Source organism: Ambystoma mexicanum, chromosome 9 (assembly GCF_040938575.1).
Source record: "Ambystoma mexicanum isolate Mex_15411 chromosome 9, UKY_AmexF1_1, whole genome shotgun sequence".
Taxonomy (NCBI): Eukaryota; Metazoa; Chordata; class Amphibia; order Caudata; family Ambystomatidae; genus Ambystoma; species Ambystoma mexicanum.
This window is the reverse complement of record NC_090931.1, coordinates 879,175,109-879,193,220: the sequence shown is the minus strand read 5'-3', so window position 1 is coordinate 879,193,220 and position 18,112 is coordinate 879,175,109. Positions and strand designations below refer to the sequence as shown.

The 18,112-nt window shown below is 47.7% G+C and overlaps 1 protein-coding gene across 1 annotated transcript in view; it reads right to left on the bottom strand.

The window, feature by feature from the left end:
- Positions 1-18,112, bottom strand: part of IQCA1 (IQ motif containing with AAA domain 1) — a 1,010,495-nt gene that overhangs the window by 191,924 nt on the left and 800,459 nt on the right. Inside the window, exon 14 of the mRNA XM_069615989.1 lies at positions 12,337-12,444. Within this exon, the coding sequence (XP_069472090.1) occupies positions 12,337-12,444 (108 nt within the window). The remainder of the gene's footprint in view (positions 1-12,336; positions 12,445-18,112) is intronic.

Here is an 18,112-nt window from a genome sequence, read left to right as displayed (position 1 = left end):
GCGTACGCATGGGACCCAGCTCTGCAGGACTGGACGCGATGTCCCGGCTGCTCCGGGATGTGGTCGGGGAGTCTTCCCTGAGGGATGTCATCAGAGGCATGGGGACAAATGCCAGGAACTACTGGAGTCGTCTCGTCTCGATGGCTCCATGCGCTCCAGGATCGACTTCATCTTCACCTTCATCTTCCCAGACGGTAAAGCAGGTAACAGAGCTCCACAGTTGCCGTACACTTCACTGACCACAGAGCAATCAGCTTCACTGGGGAACTTTCCAGGGCTGGGATCCTGGAAGCTGAATTGCATGCTGCTGGAGAGTGAGGAAACAAAGGCAAACCTCAGAGAGGCATATGCAGAGTGGAGGAGCATGAAAGATTGTTTTCAATCCACAGGAGAGTGGTGGGAGTGGGCCAAGACCCAGGTGTACGGCATTCTCTTGGGTGTCAGCAGAGCTGTGGCACGGGAAAATAAGAGGACGTTCAGAGCCCTGCAATCACGGTTGAAGGGACTGTTCGAACTCAAGCTCAGAGGCTGGGACGTGCAAGACAACCTGGAGGAAACCAGGAAGGGGCTAGATGACCTCTTCCAAGCAAAAGGCTGGGATGTGCCAGATAACCTGGAGGAAACCAGGAAGGGGCTAGATGACCTCTTCCAAGCGAAAGGCTGGGAATGCCAGACAACCTGGAGGAAACCAGGAAGGGGCTGGATGACCTCTTCCAAGCGGAATCCAGTAAAGTCATGTTCCGTTCCAAGGTCGAGCGACTTGGGAAGGATGAAAAATGCAGCACATTTTTCTTCAAGAAGCTACACTCCACTACCCCACCCCTAGTGGAACTACAGGACCCAGAAGGAAACCTCCAAGGCAAGAATGAGCAGGTCATGAAGGTCATCATGGACTTCTACGGCAGCCTCTACTCGCCTACGGTGTCAGAGGGTGACCAGCCAGACAAGTTCCTGTCTGGGATCTCACAGACACTGGGACCAGAGGAGAGAGCAGGCCTGAATGCACCCTTCACCCTGGGGGAGCTGCACCATGCGGCCACCTACTTCAAGCGCGGCAAGACCCTGGGCTGTGACAGGCTCCCTGTGGAACTCTACACTGAACTTTGGGACCTGATCGGTCCAGACTTGCTTGCGCTATACGAGGAGATGGCGGAGAAGGGCAGCATGACAAAGACTCTGAGAGAAGGCGCGATTGCCCTCTTGTATAAAAAAAAGGGAGAGAGAGATGACCTCAAGAACCGGAGACCCATCTCGCTCCTGAACGTGGACTACAAGATCCTGGCAAAAGTGATGGCCAACCGGCACCAGAAGGTTATCAGGAAGATTTATGATAGGTCATTTATAACGTGCTTAATACCCAGATGTTTCTAAGTGTGGAGCCGGGGATCGAACCTGCTATGCCGTGTGTCGTCTTGCTTCCAAGGCAAGCACGTTGCCACTAGGCTATCCTCCCGAGACCCGGACCAATCCTGCGGTATACCCAGTCATCAGATTGTAGACAGCCTGGCACTGATCATGGACATGATCGAGTATGTCATGACTGCAGGGTCCGAGCGGCCTTGGTAAGTCTTGATCAGAAAAAGGCTTTCGATAGAGTGTCCCACGAGTTCATGGACCGGACCCTCCGGGCTATGGGCCTGGGGGACTTCCTTTGTCACATGGTGCAGACGATGTACCGTGACATCTTCAGCACCGCCATGGTAAACGGATGGAAGACTGACTCCTTCCCAGTGGAGTCAGGTGTCAGACAGGGCTGCCCACTCTTGCCCCTGCTGTTTGTCTGCATCATTGAGCTCATGGCGGAACACATCCGACGAGACAAGGACATCAGAGAACTCAAGGTGACAGGCGGGGAGAGGTGAAGTGCTCCCTGTGCATGGATGATGTTACCGTCTTCTGCACAGACGTGGGCTCCGTGAAGGCCCTCGTAAGGACCTGCGAGAACATCGGCAAAGCATCAGGGGCCAAGATAAACTGCACAAAGTCAGAGGGCATGCTCTTCTGGGACTGGAACCCAGCGTACAAGCCTCTACCTTCTCCATCAGACCGATCCACATGAAGATCCTGGGGGTGTGGTTTGGCTACGAAGAGGCCGCGACAACGTCATGGGATGAACAAGTGGTGAAAGCCAAGCAAAAGTTGGGGCTATGGAGCCTACGGAGGCTGACCATAGAGGGGAAGATGCTGGTCCTGCTGAACGATGTACGCCTGGTTCTGCAGTACCTTGCGCAGGTCTGGCCAGTGCCGAAGGTGACTGCAAAAATCATCACGAGAATGGTATTCTATTTCATCTGGAACTCCAAGATGGATAGAGTAAAAAGAGCCACCATGTATAAGACACATTAGAAAAGTGGGAAGGGGGTGCCGGACAATCCTACCATGTGGAGAAGCTTCTTCACCTGCAACTGCATGAGGGTCATGCTGAGGAGCAGTGATGAAAGTCACGTGGGTTTTCTGATGGCTTGCTTCTTCCTATTCCCGGTCAGGAGAAGGCTCGGATGGGTGGAGTGGTACGCCAGGATCCCATACAGCTGGATCGCCCCTTGGTACTACGCTGAAGTGGAGCTTTTTGTTTGAGAATTTCAGCTGGAGGGGGCAGCGCTGGACCAGTGGAAGACTGGGGCCATCCACACAAGCATTCGTGACAGTGACGTTTGTGAACAGATTCTAACCCTATCCTCAGAGGCCGCAGAGCGCATGTTGGGCAATGTCGCATCAAGAAGGCTCACGAACAAGCACAAAGACATCGCCTGGATGGCCACCCAGGGGGGTCTGCCGGTGCGAGCCTTCATGCACACCAGAGGTCTCAACTACTTCAGAAACTTCCCCGGAGCTGCACGGTGGACGAGACAGAGAATCCCCTCTTCTGGGATTGCCCCTATGCGAGAGACGCGATGCGGGACTTGGCCACGGAACTAGGGGGCATGATCCCGACAGTAAAATCACTGCCGATTCAGTGAAGTACGGTTTGTTTCCGGGGACCCACGCAAAAGGAGATATCCAGGCCTGCTGGAGAATCCTGTGCTGCGTAAAAGATGTGCTCCTTTTTTCAAGAAACCGCCTAGTGTTAGGGAAGAAAGAGACGATGAGGAATCCTGCTGGCGGATGATCCACAGCCTCCTGAGGGACCAGATGATCATCGATGGGCCGGAGGACGACAGCGATGACGAAGACGAGGAGTGAGTGATGTACATTTGCATAACCTGTTTGTGTGCTTTCTCTTCCAGGACCCACCTCAGGGTGGAGAAGTAGATGGAATCGTCGATGCACTCGATGCAGTAAGACGATGATGTGTAAATAATGTGCACCTAACCTAACATGACCTTTATCCTTTCACAGCGAAAAAGTTCGACAGTCAGGCTTGTGCACATGTTGTCAAGACTATTCTTGAAGACTGGTGAGTAAAAGGACAATTCTGAAAGTGACAATTTACGCATATCTGAACGGTTGATGACCCTGACAAAAAAAATAAAAATCAATAATTGTAACGTTAGGTGGTGACGCTGCAGCTCCAAATAAAACATAAGTCACATCCTCTGTGGTTTTCTTGGCTTTAAATGAGAAAGTCAAAGAGTTTGATGAGGTAAAACAGCCGGAGAATAGTTTTGCAGTGAAAAGTGGGATGGTAGCTCATGTTTTTTTTTTCAAACTCTCATTAGAGTGCTTTCTGGCAATGGTATTCCTTTCAATTTACAGAAACATAGGGTTGAGAATGCTTCAGCTCACTTATAATGTGTAACTTAAAAGAGCTTCTCCGGCCACGTGTGGTGCTCCTCTAACTTGTGTACTTGGGTGACTGTGTAATGGAAACGGAATAAGCAGCGTCCGAGGCCCTCACTTAGTATGATTAATAGCAATTACTCAGGATTGTCCTAAGCTTTCTCTCCAGTAATTAGCCTTCTTTGCACACCGCAGTTCACAAACAGCTCACGTGTAAAGGGAGCCGCCCTGGTCATGTAATACAGGCCGGGCACAAAGGGTCTGACAGGCCCTCCTCGTTCAGGGGCTGCTCGGAGGGCCCAGTCAGTACTTAACATGCTCCAGCGATAAACAATGGCAGAGCTCCGCGCGCCCATCCATCACTCGCTGTCACGGGCTATAGAAGGTTCCTGAGAGGACAACATGAGGTCAATCTGCCTCCTGGCAGTGAGTTGTGCAGCACCAAGGCTGGCTCCCACAGGTAGAGGACCGGGTGGGGGGGACTGGGGGCAAGTGAAGGCCAAGGCCTCGTTTAAACAGCCTACGCCTCACTTAGAATCAATGCGGAGCTGCAGGTAGGCAGTGAGAGAAGATGGCTGCCTGCTAACCTCGAAGGGGGAGGCTTAATACCTAACCAGAGAGCAGGACTTCTCACGGGTCAGCCTGGCTCGGAGCAAAGGGGCCCTGGGAGAGTAGTGGGAGAGAGGCGGCAGCTCCAGGAGGTTGAGATGGGAGCAGCTTGGCATGGGTCCTCTTTCCTTCTCCTCTGCCCAGTTGGCTATTGCAGACATCATGAGGTAAGGAAAGCACACGCCTAATGTCAGGGGATCCGCAGCTTTTCCTACAATTACTGTTTAAATTAGGGTTAAATATTATAAGTCAAGGGTTCGCACTTTTTCAGTGATCCCTGAAGCCGGAGAGGAGGCTGCCCCGGGGACCCGTACAGCCTGTCATGGAGGGAAGGGGAAGCCAGGCAGACAGGCCTCAGGAGAGACATCATGGCCTAATGGAGGGATGGGAGGTAATAAGAGGAGGTTGGTCCACAGCCTGGGAATCAACATGTGGGTCAGGGAAGAGGGGCACAGGGTGTGGATGCCGGAAGATTATCTTGTTAAGGGTGAGTGACGAGATGGGAATTATTTGTACTAATCTATTAGGGACTTCGCCGTCTTGACAGGGTGTGAGCTGGCAAATGCCTATGAATAAAGCAGATTTTAATCAGCTACATCCATGAGTCCTTATGCTCCTGCACTCATAGCCCACGAGTCCCTGTGCTTCTTTCACTCAATGTCCATTATTCCAAGGGCTCCCCAGTGGTCGAAGTGTACGAAAAGTAGTAGTGGAACTATGTTCTCTGCTGGTCTGCCCCGCTCTCCACAAACCCCATCGCTGTACCCCCTCCCACACACAAATAAACCCCCAAACAAACACACCTGCTGTTTAAGCTAATGTTCAGTGAAGTGCACTGAAGTGCAAGCTTCAACTTCTTCCTACACTTTTATTTTAAAACTTAACCATTCCAGAACGGTTTCTTTTAAAAATAAAAGTATAGGAACAGTGAAACATCAAAATGGAAAGTATAGGAGAACCACGCCCGCCCACTTTGACCTCTGGTGCTCCCTCCCCTCATAGTCTATGAATCTCCATGCCCCTTCCTCTACTCACTCTCCATGTGTTCCCATGCTTCCTCCCAACATAGTCCATGAGTCCTTGTGATTCCGCCACTCATAGTCCATGAGTCCCTTATCACCCTGCCCTCATACTCTATACATTTCGATGCTCCCTCTACTCGCATTCCATTATTCCCAGTGCTTCCTTCCCCCATAGTCCAGAATCTCCATGCCCCTTCCTCTACTCAATCTCCGTGTGTCCTCATGCTCCTTCCCCCATAGTCCACGGGTCCTTGTCCTTCTGCCACTCATAGTCCATGAGCCCTCGTGCTTCCTCCTCTCATAGTCCTTGAGTCCCTTTTCTAACTCACTTATAGTCCACGAGTCCCTTATCACCCTCCCCTCATACTCCATGCGTTTTAATGCTCCCTCTACTCACCTTCCATGTGTCCCCATGTCCCTTCCACTCAACGCCCATGAGTCCCCTTGCTCCCTCCACTTGCAGGTCATGCATCCTTGTGCTTTCTTCACTCATAGTCCCATTATTCCAAATACCCCCTCCATTCATACCCCATGAGCCTCTGTGCTCCACCCACAGTCCATGAGCGCCTTGTTCCCTCCCTCCATTGTCTGTCTATGTGCTTTCTCCGCTCATAGTTCATGACTACCTGTACTCCATCTACTCAAAATCCCTGAGTGTCCATACCCCTCCTCTCATAGCCGATGAGTCCCTGTGCTTCTTCCCCTGATAGCTTGTGAGCCCCCACAGTCCTCTTAGGCCATTATATCTTGTACTTCCTCCACTCATAGTGTATTAGTCCCACTGCTCCCTTTCCTCACAGCTCTTGAATCTTGGTGCCCCATCCACTGTCCTTGAGTGACATGCTCCCTCCATCCACTCACTCTACATGAGCCCCCACTGTCCCTTCACTGACAGTTCATCATATTTTGTACTTCACTTATAGTCAATTAGTCCCAGTGCTCCCTTCCCTCACGCCCATGAATTTTTGTGCTCCCTCCCTCCACTCACTGTCCATGAGTCCCCTTGCTCCCTCTCCTTGTAGTCCATGAGTCGTAATTCTCCATACGCTCAATGTCCATTAGTTCTCCTTCTCCTTCCCCTCATTTTCCATGAAAACTTGGGCCTCATACATTCATGTTCCAGTGCTCCTCCCCCTTATAGCCTGAGTCCTTGTGCTCCATCTACACACAGTCCATGAGCCCCCCATGCTCCCTCATTTCATAGTCTTAGTCCTTGTGCTTACTCCACACATAGTACATGCGTCACTGAGTTCCCTCCACTCAATATTCATGAGTGCTCTTGCACCCTCTGCCAATAGTTCAGGAGTTTACCTGCCCCCTTCACTCATAGTCCCTGAATACCCTTGCTCACTCCCCTCACGATGCTTGACTCCCTGTGCTCCCTCCAGCTCTGATTAGGTATAGAATGTTCAAGATTTGGTGCAATGGTAAACATTCCCAGACACTGCTTCGGACAGTGGCTATGGTATATGATGGGACGGCCTCAGAACGAAAGCTCGCCTGTTCAAGATCCACTGCAGCACTAGAAATAAACACTGATTTATCACAATGTATGTACTCTATATTGAATGAAAAAACTTTAGTTAATGATCAGTTAAGGTAAGAAACATATCACAACAAAACCCCTGAAATTCAACGCATTGGGGAACTCAGGACCGACTTAACTCAGATCTCCCTTATAATATATATCCCCCATAATGCCATTTTCTATGACATTGTGAAGCCCTTCTCTTCTAATAAATAGGTCCTCTTGGGCTTTGGAATGGGAATGCGTCAAGTTAAACTGGTCCTGAGTTCCCCAATGCATTGAATTTCAGGGGTTTTATTGCAATAAGTTTCTTACCTTAACTGATCTTTAACTAATGTTTTTTCATTGAATTTAAAGGGTTTTGTTATCCCATATATTTATTCCGCACCACTGGCCACCATGGCCTTCGGCTGTGCCCTCTGTATATTTTAGAACACTACCAGACCCCTAGACATGGCCTTCGGCCCACCGTGTGGGCAGTAAAGAAGCTGTAACCCTACATCTTTGGGTCACATTTAACTATCCAAACAGACCATCGTTCTCTTTGATGGTTGATGGCCATGCAAGGGGAGAACCCTAAGCTTTTGCGGTGCGCCCTATCTGTACAGGCATTAGAAAAGGACCTCCAGCACAAGCCAGGCTCCCAGCATGGAAATGCAGATGGCTTCAGCTGGTTCTTTTGCCTAGATGATGAACTAGACCCTCAGTAGGGTGGCGGTTCACATGCTGAGGCGCATGTGAGTAATTCGACCATCCGCTCGGATGGGTGACCATCCGCTCACCTGGGCTTTTTGGACATTTTTAATTAAATGGAATGATGGTAGAGCAACCTCAGGAAAATATATAGGGCTAATCCACACACATTTTCCTATGCTCACACCACGACAAATGTCTAGACCCATGTACTGTGGGCAACACAGCCTATAGGTACAGTCCGTCCTGTCATATTTAGATGGGATATGACAGCCATGAGTACACGATGTCATCTCCAGAAAGGGGGGGACAACCTTCCTCCTGCCATGGCCAGCCCGAATAATTAACAAAGGCTCCATGGATCTGCCTTGCTCTTTTGTTGGGCCCTGCAGCTGGTGGCAGTGATTAAAATACCAACACAGTGCACATGGGGCCTGGCTGCAGAGGTTAACAAAGGAGACAGGAATCCCCAACAACCTTTCATATTAACTGTGTCAACCTGAAGCCAGCTCCCGACCTCAGTATCATTAATAGTGAGCTGTCATATCTGGGACTGCGTGTCTACATTAGGCTACCCCGGTAGGAGGACCCCATTCATAAGGTAAAAGAATGTGGTTTGCAGGAGCTTGAGAGTCTGGTCTCGCTTCAGCTTCAAGTGAGACCTGCTGCTTTAATCAGGAACCACAGAGAGATCCATTAACCAGAGAGACTCTTTGAACAAAACAGACTGGAATATGGTTGGGACTTATTATCACATGTTTTCACCCCTTTACCTTTTCTGTTCTAAACCAATCAGGTTAAGACCTCGTGCATACAGAAGATTTTTGGTAGGGACCACAAGATTGGTTCATTAAGGTAGGCTTAGCCTATACCATTCACTGTTGCCCATTTTGCTTTAAAAGAGAGATGAGCACCTCTTTCATCAGATCATCTGAAGACTGTGCAGGACATATTCTGCATCACTCTCTGCAGGCCCATGACACTGCATGTTTCTGCTAGTGTCACACATAGCATGTTTCTCTATAAAGCAAATATTGCAACTTTGCTTGTGAAAGGTTGTATATATGTACGACACAAGAGACCATGCTGTGTACATTTTAATAATTTTAATTATAATAATTATTATTATTATAATATTGGTTCTGTATAGACCCTCCTACCTCAGAGTGTTGCTGTCCCAGTGTGCTGTAAATAACAGATGTTACCATTACCAAACTCAATGATACACATTTTATCATGCTAGGAATGATGAAAGACTGGGCCAGCCCAAACACAATTGTATCCTGAGACTTTTAAGTTGTATAGCGCTATGCATAGGGTGCAAGAACTTCTGCAAACATGCAATTCACAATCTCTGTGAATAACTGGGGCCACACTGTGTGATATAATGGAATAGTACATGTTCCAGCTGTGTAAAATCCATGTGGCATCTATGTAACATACGTGACATCTCTGCTTGTCAACATGATGTATCTCTCTATGTGCAGAGACACATGTATCGTATCGCGATTTATTAGATATAGCATGTCTGTGACAACTACATGGCATATCTCTGTGTAGAGCGCACACGCACTGTCACTGTGTATCACATATTGCCACTCTGTGTATTAAACATGATGTCTCATTTTGTTTGCAGCACATATCCCATTCTACTATGTGTATCATGTGTTGCATCTCTATGGATATTTTTTATATAGCGCCTCAATGTTGCCTTCGGTCACATACAAGCACGTTTTCTACATATAGCGGGGTTCAACATGAACAGAAGTGAACGGCAAAAGATAGGTGCAACAGGTGAAGTGATAATGAGGGGTAATTAACCATTCACTGTTCGATGGGCACTGAAGGTCGTCCCGAGGCGGGTTCTGTACCTGGTTATGGCAGAGTTCTCTCTAATAGACCAGGTTAGAGATAATGAGGTACAGGTGAAGAAGGGTAGACATTTGGAGCCAGCTGTGTCGGGCCATTTTCTCGAGGTAATAGTCCGGCCAATGATACCATCACTTGAGCACCGTGACAACTAGCCCTCAGTCAAAGGCACCTCTGAACAGTTCTGCTTTCAGAATCTCTCTGTAGGAGTGGTGGCTCTGTTATGTTCCCCCAGCTGGGTTCTGGATGATTGACAGGTTAGGTCCTTATCCCCCTAAGGTCTTTGTCACTAACGCTTGACATCTGATCTTCTATTGGCAGATATTTTCGAGTTTAGATGAAGGCAGGTTTCTCGGAGGGATATAGTGGGGCCAACCTCTGAAAGTGTCCTTGTCCCTTGCTATAGAATGTTTTGTGCATGGCACATATGACTTTGAGTTTACAGGAAGTCTGTGGCATACTTTAAGGTGGGGGGAGGGCAACATTTGGTGCATCTCTCCAGGTTCAGTCTCGCTGCTTGGCTCTGCAACCTTTGTGACCAGTCTGTCAATTGATGGAGAAGGCCGGAGTATACCAAATTACAATGGTCAAGCCTTGCCATTATCAGACCTCCAATGAGCTTCATGCAGTGGTTTGTTTGTAGGTGGGGTGAGATCTTTCATATCAGGGATACAAGGAAATGTGTTTCTTTGTGAACTGCATTCATCTGTTTTGTGAAGCTGAGCTCTGAATTGAAAATCAAAGTCAGATTGTTGACCTTTGATCTTGGCGCGGAAGCTGCTCTTAGTGAGGTGGACCATTAGAAGTGGCTTGAGATACCACCTCAATTTTGGACCTATTAAGGTAAAGAAGATGTTTCTGTATCAAGACAAGCATATGGTCTGGACAGTTGGAAAGGTTAATCTGCTTTACCCCTGCATGGTCTAGCTTATTTGAGATCTGGGTATCATCTGTGTACATCTGGTACCCATAGCCTGCGAATCTTGGTTATACTACCCCGTGGGCACATGTAAACATTCAATGGGAGGCGGAATGGAGGATCCCTGTTGTCACCTTCCTCAAGGAGGATACAATTGTCTTCAGACTAATCGTCTGTGCAGGGATTCTACAGAAAGATTTGAGGCTTTAAAGCATTCTGGCACATAACTTGGTACTCATGTGACACCTACTCCACCACTCTCAGTGTATACCACACACTGCATCTCTTTATGTAGAAGGCATGTTGCATCTTAGGGTGTGTCACATATTTGTATTTATTTATTTATTGTGCATTTGTAAGGCTCTGATACATCAAGTAAATTGTGTTTCAAAGTGCCCTGAGGGCAACAGGGAGGGAACACGGGAATGAAAGGCAATTATGATAACAATGACGAAAGAAAGAGGCAGCCCTACTCGGCCTTGTGAGCATTCAGAACGTCCAAGTGCAGAGAGACAGGGGGTGTACGGAAGGGGGGTTAGTGCTTAGGAGTGCCATGAATGGAAGTGCTAGGGAATAAGTTACAAGCAACTGTTAAGTGCCAGGCAGAGATCACTTGGAAAGAGTGGTCATCTGACAAAAGCAGTAAGTGCTGGCCTGTGAGATAGCACATGCCAGTGTGGACCCAACGGCAAGTGCTGAGAGTGGGCTTAAGCTGAAGGCTATTGGGAGGGGGGACGCCAGGGCCCAGAAGGACACATAAGGGTTCTGGTCACCAATATCAGTGACTGTGGGGTTAGCAGGTAAGGGAGTGGGGGAAGCAGGAGGTGAAAAGGGAAGTCTTGAGGAGCTTCCAGAATTTGAGGCGATCCGGCTCAAGACTCCATCACTTTCTTTCTAGGACACATGTTGCATCTGTTTGTGTGTGGCGCATGTTTCATCCACTGCCTGCTACGCATCCGCAATCGGTATTGGATACATTACACATTTCTCTGTTAAGCTGCGCCCCTGACATCAGATTCTAGGTTCTGGGGACTGGTGAGAGGAGGGAGCCACAACCAGCTGACCACCATATCCTGCTCCCCATTGCAATGGACGGCATTATTTTGACATGCACAGCAAGTCAGTTTTGGGGAACCCAGTGTGATGATGTCCCCAACTCATGCCGGGACTGGTATTAAAGGCCCACTAAGTACCGCCATGGTCTCTTGGGTGGTGGTGAACGACAGAAACCGCGTATCTCTGTTTCAAGGAGCCATGACTCAATGGTGTGCGCTGTTGCTATAACTAGAAACATGTAAATGGTTTGTAGAGCAAAACTTAGCTGAGAGGTGAAATAATCACTCTGATAACCATGGTTGGTCGAGCTCATATTTAGTCACCTGCTCAAAAGTGAGATATTAGGTAAGAATCCAAAACCGTAAACATTAACGCAGGAATGCTGCCGAACACTCACCGGCAGTAGCGGGGTATAGCCCCCAATGTTTCAAAGCCTGCCTTTGAGATGGCCTCTACTGTAATTGGTTGTAATTGTAATTGGTTATTTATAACACGCTTAATACCCAGAAGTTTCTAAGCGCGGGCCCGGGGATTGAACCTGTGTTGCTCCGCGTCGTCGTGCTTCCAAGGCGAGCACATTGCGCCTGAGCGATCCTCCCTACCACTCTATGCTGGTGGTAGGTGAAAGCAGGTGATACTATGAGCACTGAATCCTAATAATGATGGGCTGGTGGTGGCTTTTTTCTTTTTAACATAGTCTAGTTAGCAGTGTTGTCTTTGTCTATTAGTGTAATTGTGTCTGTGATTGGATATGCTGTGTGGGGGCTTGGCCTTTGGGTGGAGAAACAGCTTGGCCCCCCTGACTCCCTCCACAAATACATGCTGCAGTTCGCTCTTTATGCCACAGGGAGCATAACGCGGCACATGGCACATGTGTCATTGCACTGGATGGGACCGGTGTGCTCCCACATTGCACTTACCCAGCGGCAGGACCCCGTACAGCGCCATGAGTTGCTGGACGTCCGTCAGGGATGGCATCGGTTCGATGTCTGCCTGGCGCAGGGTGGTGCCCAGGTAGCTGAACTCACCTGGAGGGGCAAAAGAGCAGGGTTCAATGAATGACAAACCCACTGGCAGAGTTCAGTTCACTCACACATGTCAGCGCCCCTGCAACAGGTATGGCTCCCCCGCAAACCTCCCACCCTCTACAGTGAGTGCTTGAGTGCACAGCCTCTTTCAACTGACAGAGGGACGCACATTGTAGCTGCCACGCTTTCCAAACAAACCTGCCCTTTCATATCTTCTCTTCTGTTTCGCAAATTCCTGTGTAAGCCCTCTCCTGTTTGCCCGTCCCCCTAGTTACAATGAAAGCAGCTGAACACAAACAAAGCACACTGTACATCAATCTCCAGGCCCTTTAAAGCGCCTCCTGCTCTTTGTTAGTCCTTGGACCATGGCAGGCGCTTCAGATCTGCCGTCTCCATTCGTCTTGCTCTGTGGGGCTCATGTGGGCAGAGGAAGCACATGCCTCAATGTTTACAGTTGTTTGTTATTTGGGAGGGGATGTGGGTAGAGGACAAAAGAGGGGCCAACACAGGGATTGCCAATGCAGCATGCCAGGATCAAAGAAACAGGGGATTTCGTGGCAGATAAGAGCCTGCAGAACCATCCATCCAGCTCCATGACTGCGCCTTACTCGTGGAATGTGCAGGCTCTCCAGTTTACAGCATGCTTCCTGGCATCAGCTTCTGGGCCTGGCATCCAGGTTCAACTGGTGCTCCTGTGGGTATGGTAGGTAGTAGAAGGAAAGCAGTCCCTAAAAACACTCTGACCCCCTAGCTCCCCCTACAGCAATTTAGCACGAGAGTCCATCCCCAGGATCAATAGCTTGAGTCTAATGCAAACGTTCACGATGTCAGTATTCTGGACAGCGCGCCAACCGTAGCGCAAGTTGCGCAACCTCACAAGCACAGCTGCCACTGCACCATGAAGAGTGAAGCTTCAAGGCGGATCATGCCCAAAAGGTGGTATACTTGGCCAGCCAAAGATAACTTCAAAGTGTGCATACACTGGCAAAGCCAATCGTTTTCGCTTGTGTGGTGGGAGACGGAGGTAGGGGCAACAGAAGACAGTTATCGGGACGGGGAGGTGAGCAGAATGACACAGTGGATGGCAGTGTTGGAAGAAGAAAGCCGCCCCAGAGGAGGGGGAATTTAATAATAATAATAATAATAACTATTTTTTATATAGCGCTACCAACCTGCAGGTATCTGAGCGCTGCATTAACAGTTGTTATTAAAACAACTGTCTTGGAGAGCCTCGTGACAGAAGTTGCCATATTGCTCTCTCTGCTTATATCTGTGTGTGGTGGGTAGAGGCCTCCTCCCTGAGTCATCTATGTACTGATAAAGGTAGGGAATGTCACCACCACCTGAGCCCTAGACATACTGAGGCGGGTGGTGGGTCCCCGTTGCCAGTTGGGGCTATACATGTACGGATGTGCGCTGCTGGAGAACTACAAGGCAGCCATACTGTAGCTACCGAGTTATTCCTTCTACTGCAGAGCCTATGTGTACCCCCACCAGGGTGTGGGTGGCTTTGTGGGCCGATGCAGACTGTGATTGTGAGGCGGGTGTTGGGTGCTTTCCTGACCGCTGCTGCAGGGTACTCACCAGATACTAAAACACAGCACAGCTGTGCGAATGACCCTGATTGCATGAAGGCATGTATGAATGAACAGGGATTCTGCAGCCTGCCTTTTCTTTCAGTACTTTTGACAATCATGGACATAAGAGTTTGACCCCTACTCTCTTTCGGTATTGTTTGGCAGGGAGCAGGTGGAAAAATACAAGTAAAACAAAGAACATGGAAGAGTTTGTTTTCTGGCTTTGACCAGGCGATCCTATGCCCCATTATTTTATTGCAATAAACTGAAATTCACTGGCGCCAAGCCAGAACGAGAAAGCAAAGTGAAACGTGGCACTGCCTTTCTGAGCGAAATTTAAATTAAGCCAAATTTGTGTTATTTTTTATCAGCAAATTAAGTGAAACATTGTGTTTTTCACAGTTTGCTGAAATACATCCTGCCACAAATTCCTTTGTAGGATATTTCATCAGCAAAGAAGAACTCTAGCAGAGTTTTCTGAAAAAATAAATTGCTATGCTGATTTAGTAGGATGTGTACTGTACTCCACTGCCATTTGCATCTCTCAGGGTGGTCTGGCAGATCTGGAACAGAGTGGCTGGGGTTGGTTAGTTGGGAGGAGAGGGAAAGGCAAGATTGCAGTGCTTTGTGCTCTGGTTCCAGATCAGAAGTACCCGGAGCTCTCTGTGCTTAATAGCTTTCAAGGCGAGACATGTAGGTGGCATTGAAGGATTTGGAGCCAGAATGGTGGCCTTGTGCTTGCAACGTGACCATGTGTTGGCCAGGGTCCCAGTATGTCGGTGTACTTAGAGGTGTACGTTTGTGGTGTTGGAAGGATAAGTGTATGGTTGGCGCTTGTGTGTGGTGTGTAAGGTGGAGACACATTGAATGTCAGTCGAAAGGTAGGGAGTGTTCCTGGGGTTTCTGTTGTGCTTTCAAATTATTGGCGTTGCTGTCACTTGCATTATGGTGCAAGGTGTTTGCTGTCAGTTGCATTATGGTGCGAGGTGTTTGCTGTTAGTTGCATTATGGTGTGAGGTGTTTTCTGTCAGTTGCATTATGATGAGAGGTGTTTGCTGTCAGTTGCATTACGGTGCGAGGTGTTTGCTGTCAGTTACATTATGGTGAGAGGTGTTTGACTTTAGTGGTTGATACTCGAAGATGTCCTGTGTTGAGGTTTAGATATTCTGGGAGACAGCGAAGGTGCTCTCTTATGGTGCTGCCCGTAGCTTAATGTGATCTTATCCAGTCGTTAGGGGTTTCTGAGTGTCGTGCATTGTGCGCTAGGCAGACGTTCAGGGGTCAGTATGGCATTCCCTTAGGCTGTGCATGCAGGTGAAAATCGAACCATTAAGGAGTGTTGCTTCGGCTACTTGATGTGTGTAGGTTAAACTTTCTGTCTGTTAAGCACTGAAGAGGCAAAATAAATGTGTAGAACTTTTTATCAGCAAAATAAGTGCCAAAATCTAATAAAAAGTGTTCACTTAATTTGCTCATAAAAAACCTACAGCAATTGTTTTATTAGCAAAGAAATCGGAAAACTCAGTTTTCAGCATACTTTGTTGGAAAACACTGCAAATATATTTTTGTGTGGATTTTCTTTTGCTGCTAAAATCCCCAGCAACTTTTCCTTTTTTCCAGTAATTGTGCAGCCCTGGAAAACCACAAAACACATTTTTGCAGACTTCATTCACTCTGTACTGATTACATGTGTTTATTTATTTTTGCAAGATTTCACAAATTCGTAAAATCGGAGATACTTTGTGCCCGATTTACAAACATTCTTTAAATGGAAAAGTCACATTCAAAATGTTTTTGTAAATCAGGCACTTGGTGCACAATTTCACAAAATTGTCAAAAAGAAAATTGCCCAATTTCACAAAATCCTTAATCAGTACTCAGATGTAGCTTCAATAGACACCAGCAAAAGTGGACGATCCTAAGTGTAATTGCAAAACGTGCACCTTCTACGCGGAAGAGACTTTTTTTTTACTGAGCATACTAGAAGAGGTGTTTTCTTTATCTCACCCTTGTTTTTCTATGTAACACTAACATTTTTTTGTATTAAAATCCCCTCGAGCTTCATTGGTCTCCAAGAAAGACAAGTACATCCTGTTAACAAAATCCAAATAGGCAAACAATCACCGAGGACATTTCAGATTTGACCGCAAGATGCTTCAATTAGGCCATCAGTGAATCGATCTGAGGGGGCGAGCCTGTCGCCATTATTGTCAAAGACCTGTTTTCATATTGCTGTGAATAAGCCAAAATACTATATAATGTATTGCACAAACTGTTTTTCTTTTTATATAATGATTGAGTCGGCAAATACTCAAAACAATCACAAGACGCCAACGCCATGTACCACGGTATTCTCTGTGCTGCTACCCGTAGCCACCAGAACCAGATCCCACACTATAGGAGGTGGGCGGGAGAATAGGATGTAAAGAAAATCCCGGCCGGTCCATGTATATATGACCCAGGAAGCATTGCAAGTGTGAGTCCAGCAGCAGGTTTGGATCATGCAAAAATACCCTTTTTAATCTCGTGATGTGAGGGATAGGAATTTAATTGTGTACTGAATCGACATCGCAATCTAGCAACATCTGTAGGCTTTCTCTATCTTTACTCGTTGCTACCACAATCCTACAGCCTAATGCTAACCTATTCATTTTCTGTGTATGATTTTCTGTGGGTTTCAAAAGTTTAGGGCCAACTAACAAAGGAAAGTCATTTATGTCTTTGGGTGTTCATAATCAAGTTACTCAGCGTAACTGACACATGTTAGGAATTAGGTGTGTAATTGGCGGGAATTCACACAGAAAGGACACTTACTCCTCAATTCATGACCCTGTGATTGCATAGTCTACGCAATGTGTGCAGCACGAAGTGGTGGTGCCCATTCAAATCACCTGTTCACCTGATAACATGCTTACAGAATGCATGCAAACGGTTTCAATAAAAGAATTTAAAATGGTACATTTTGATTGCATTTTGTATGCTGCCTACAACCGGTTTCTCCTGTAACTGTGTTCTTTGTTACTCACTTTGCCGATAGTGTGCAATTGCTGAGGGGATACATGTGGAAATGCACTAGCCATACGTGAGGGCGTTCACTAACATCTACCATGGCATACCCTATGCCAGAGGTCTGCAGCCTTTGGCCCCTCATCTGTTTTGGACTACAACGTTCATCAGCCCTTGCCAACATAGTCAATGATGAGAGATCATGGGAGTTGTAGTTCAAAACATCTGGAGAGTCAAAGGATGCAAACCCCTGCACAGGGCCTTCCCCGGCACTCCTATGGTAATGCTGCCTCGTTTATATCTGGATGTATTGTATGCATGCCTTAGTATGTACATGCATGCCTTAGTATGTACATCACACACTGATGATGAATTGCACATACACGCACGGGATTGCCTTTTTCTGAATCATGTGTAACATCAACTGCTACTTTTTCGAGCTGTGTATCACACTTATGCCTTCAAGAAGCTTTCAGAATCGGCCAGCCAGTATTTGAATTCTTCAGAACAATACCTCAGTGTATTGTGTTTGTTTGTTGCTAAAAGCGGCGGCCTCTCCTAGTTACTACATACATGGCCTTGTGATCTCAGACAGGAGCATACAATGTTCAGCTGCTGGCGTAAGTGAGAGAAGGGCACCCACAGTGGAAAAGGGGAGAGCGTCGTCCTTTGGAAACATCCGGGTACAAGGACTTGATGAAGGCGATGAGGTTGTCTAATGTGAGAGCGAGAACATATACCCTCCTGCACTCATGATTTGAGGTGAAAGCTCTCGTAGGGGTGGAGCGGAAGTGAGGGAAGCAAATTATGTTTTTTTCATGCTCCAGTGAACGTTTCTTTTTCACTTGCCACGTTTAAAATGATTAGGGGTAGAGCAGAAACGGCACTATCCCAAATCCTCCTTTTCTCCTCCTTACAATATAATGCCGCGTGGCCAGCCACCTGGGGATTACTCTGCCCTCTGCTTGAGGGCATGTCACTGCCCCTGCAGCCCGGGTCGCAGCAGCACACCCGGCGCTCATGGGAAGGAACCTCGTGGAGTTTAATTAGTGGCCCCAGAAGGTTTGCTCACAAGCAGCTGTGAC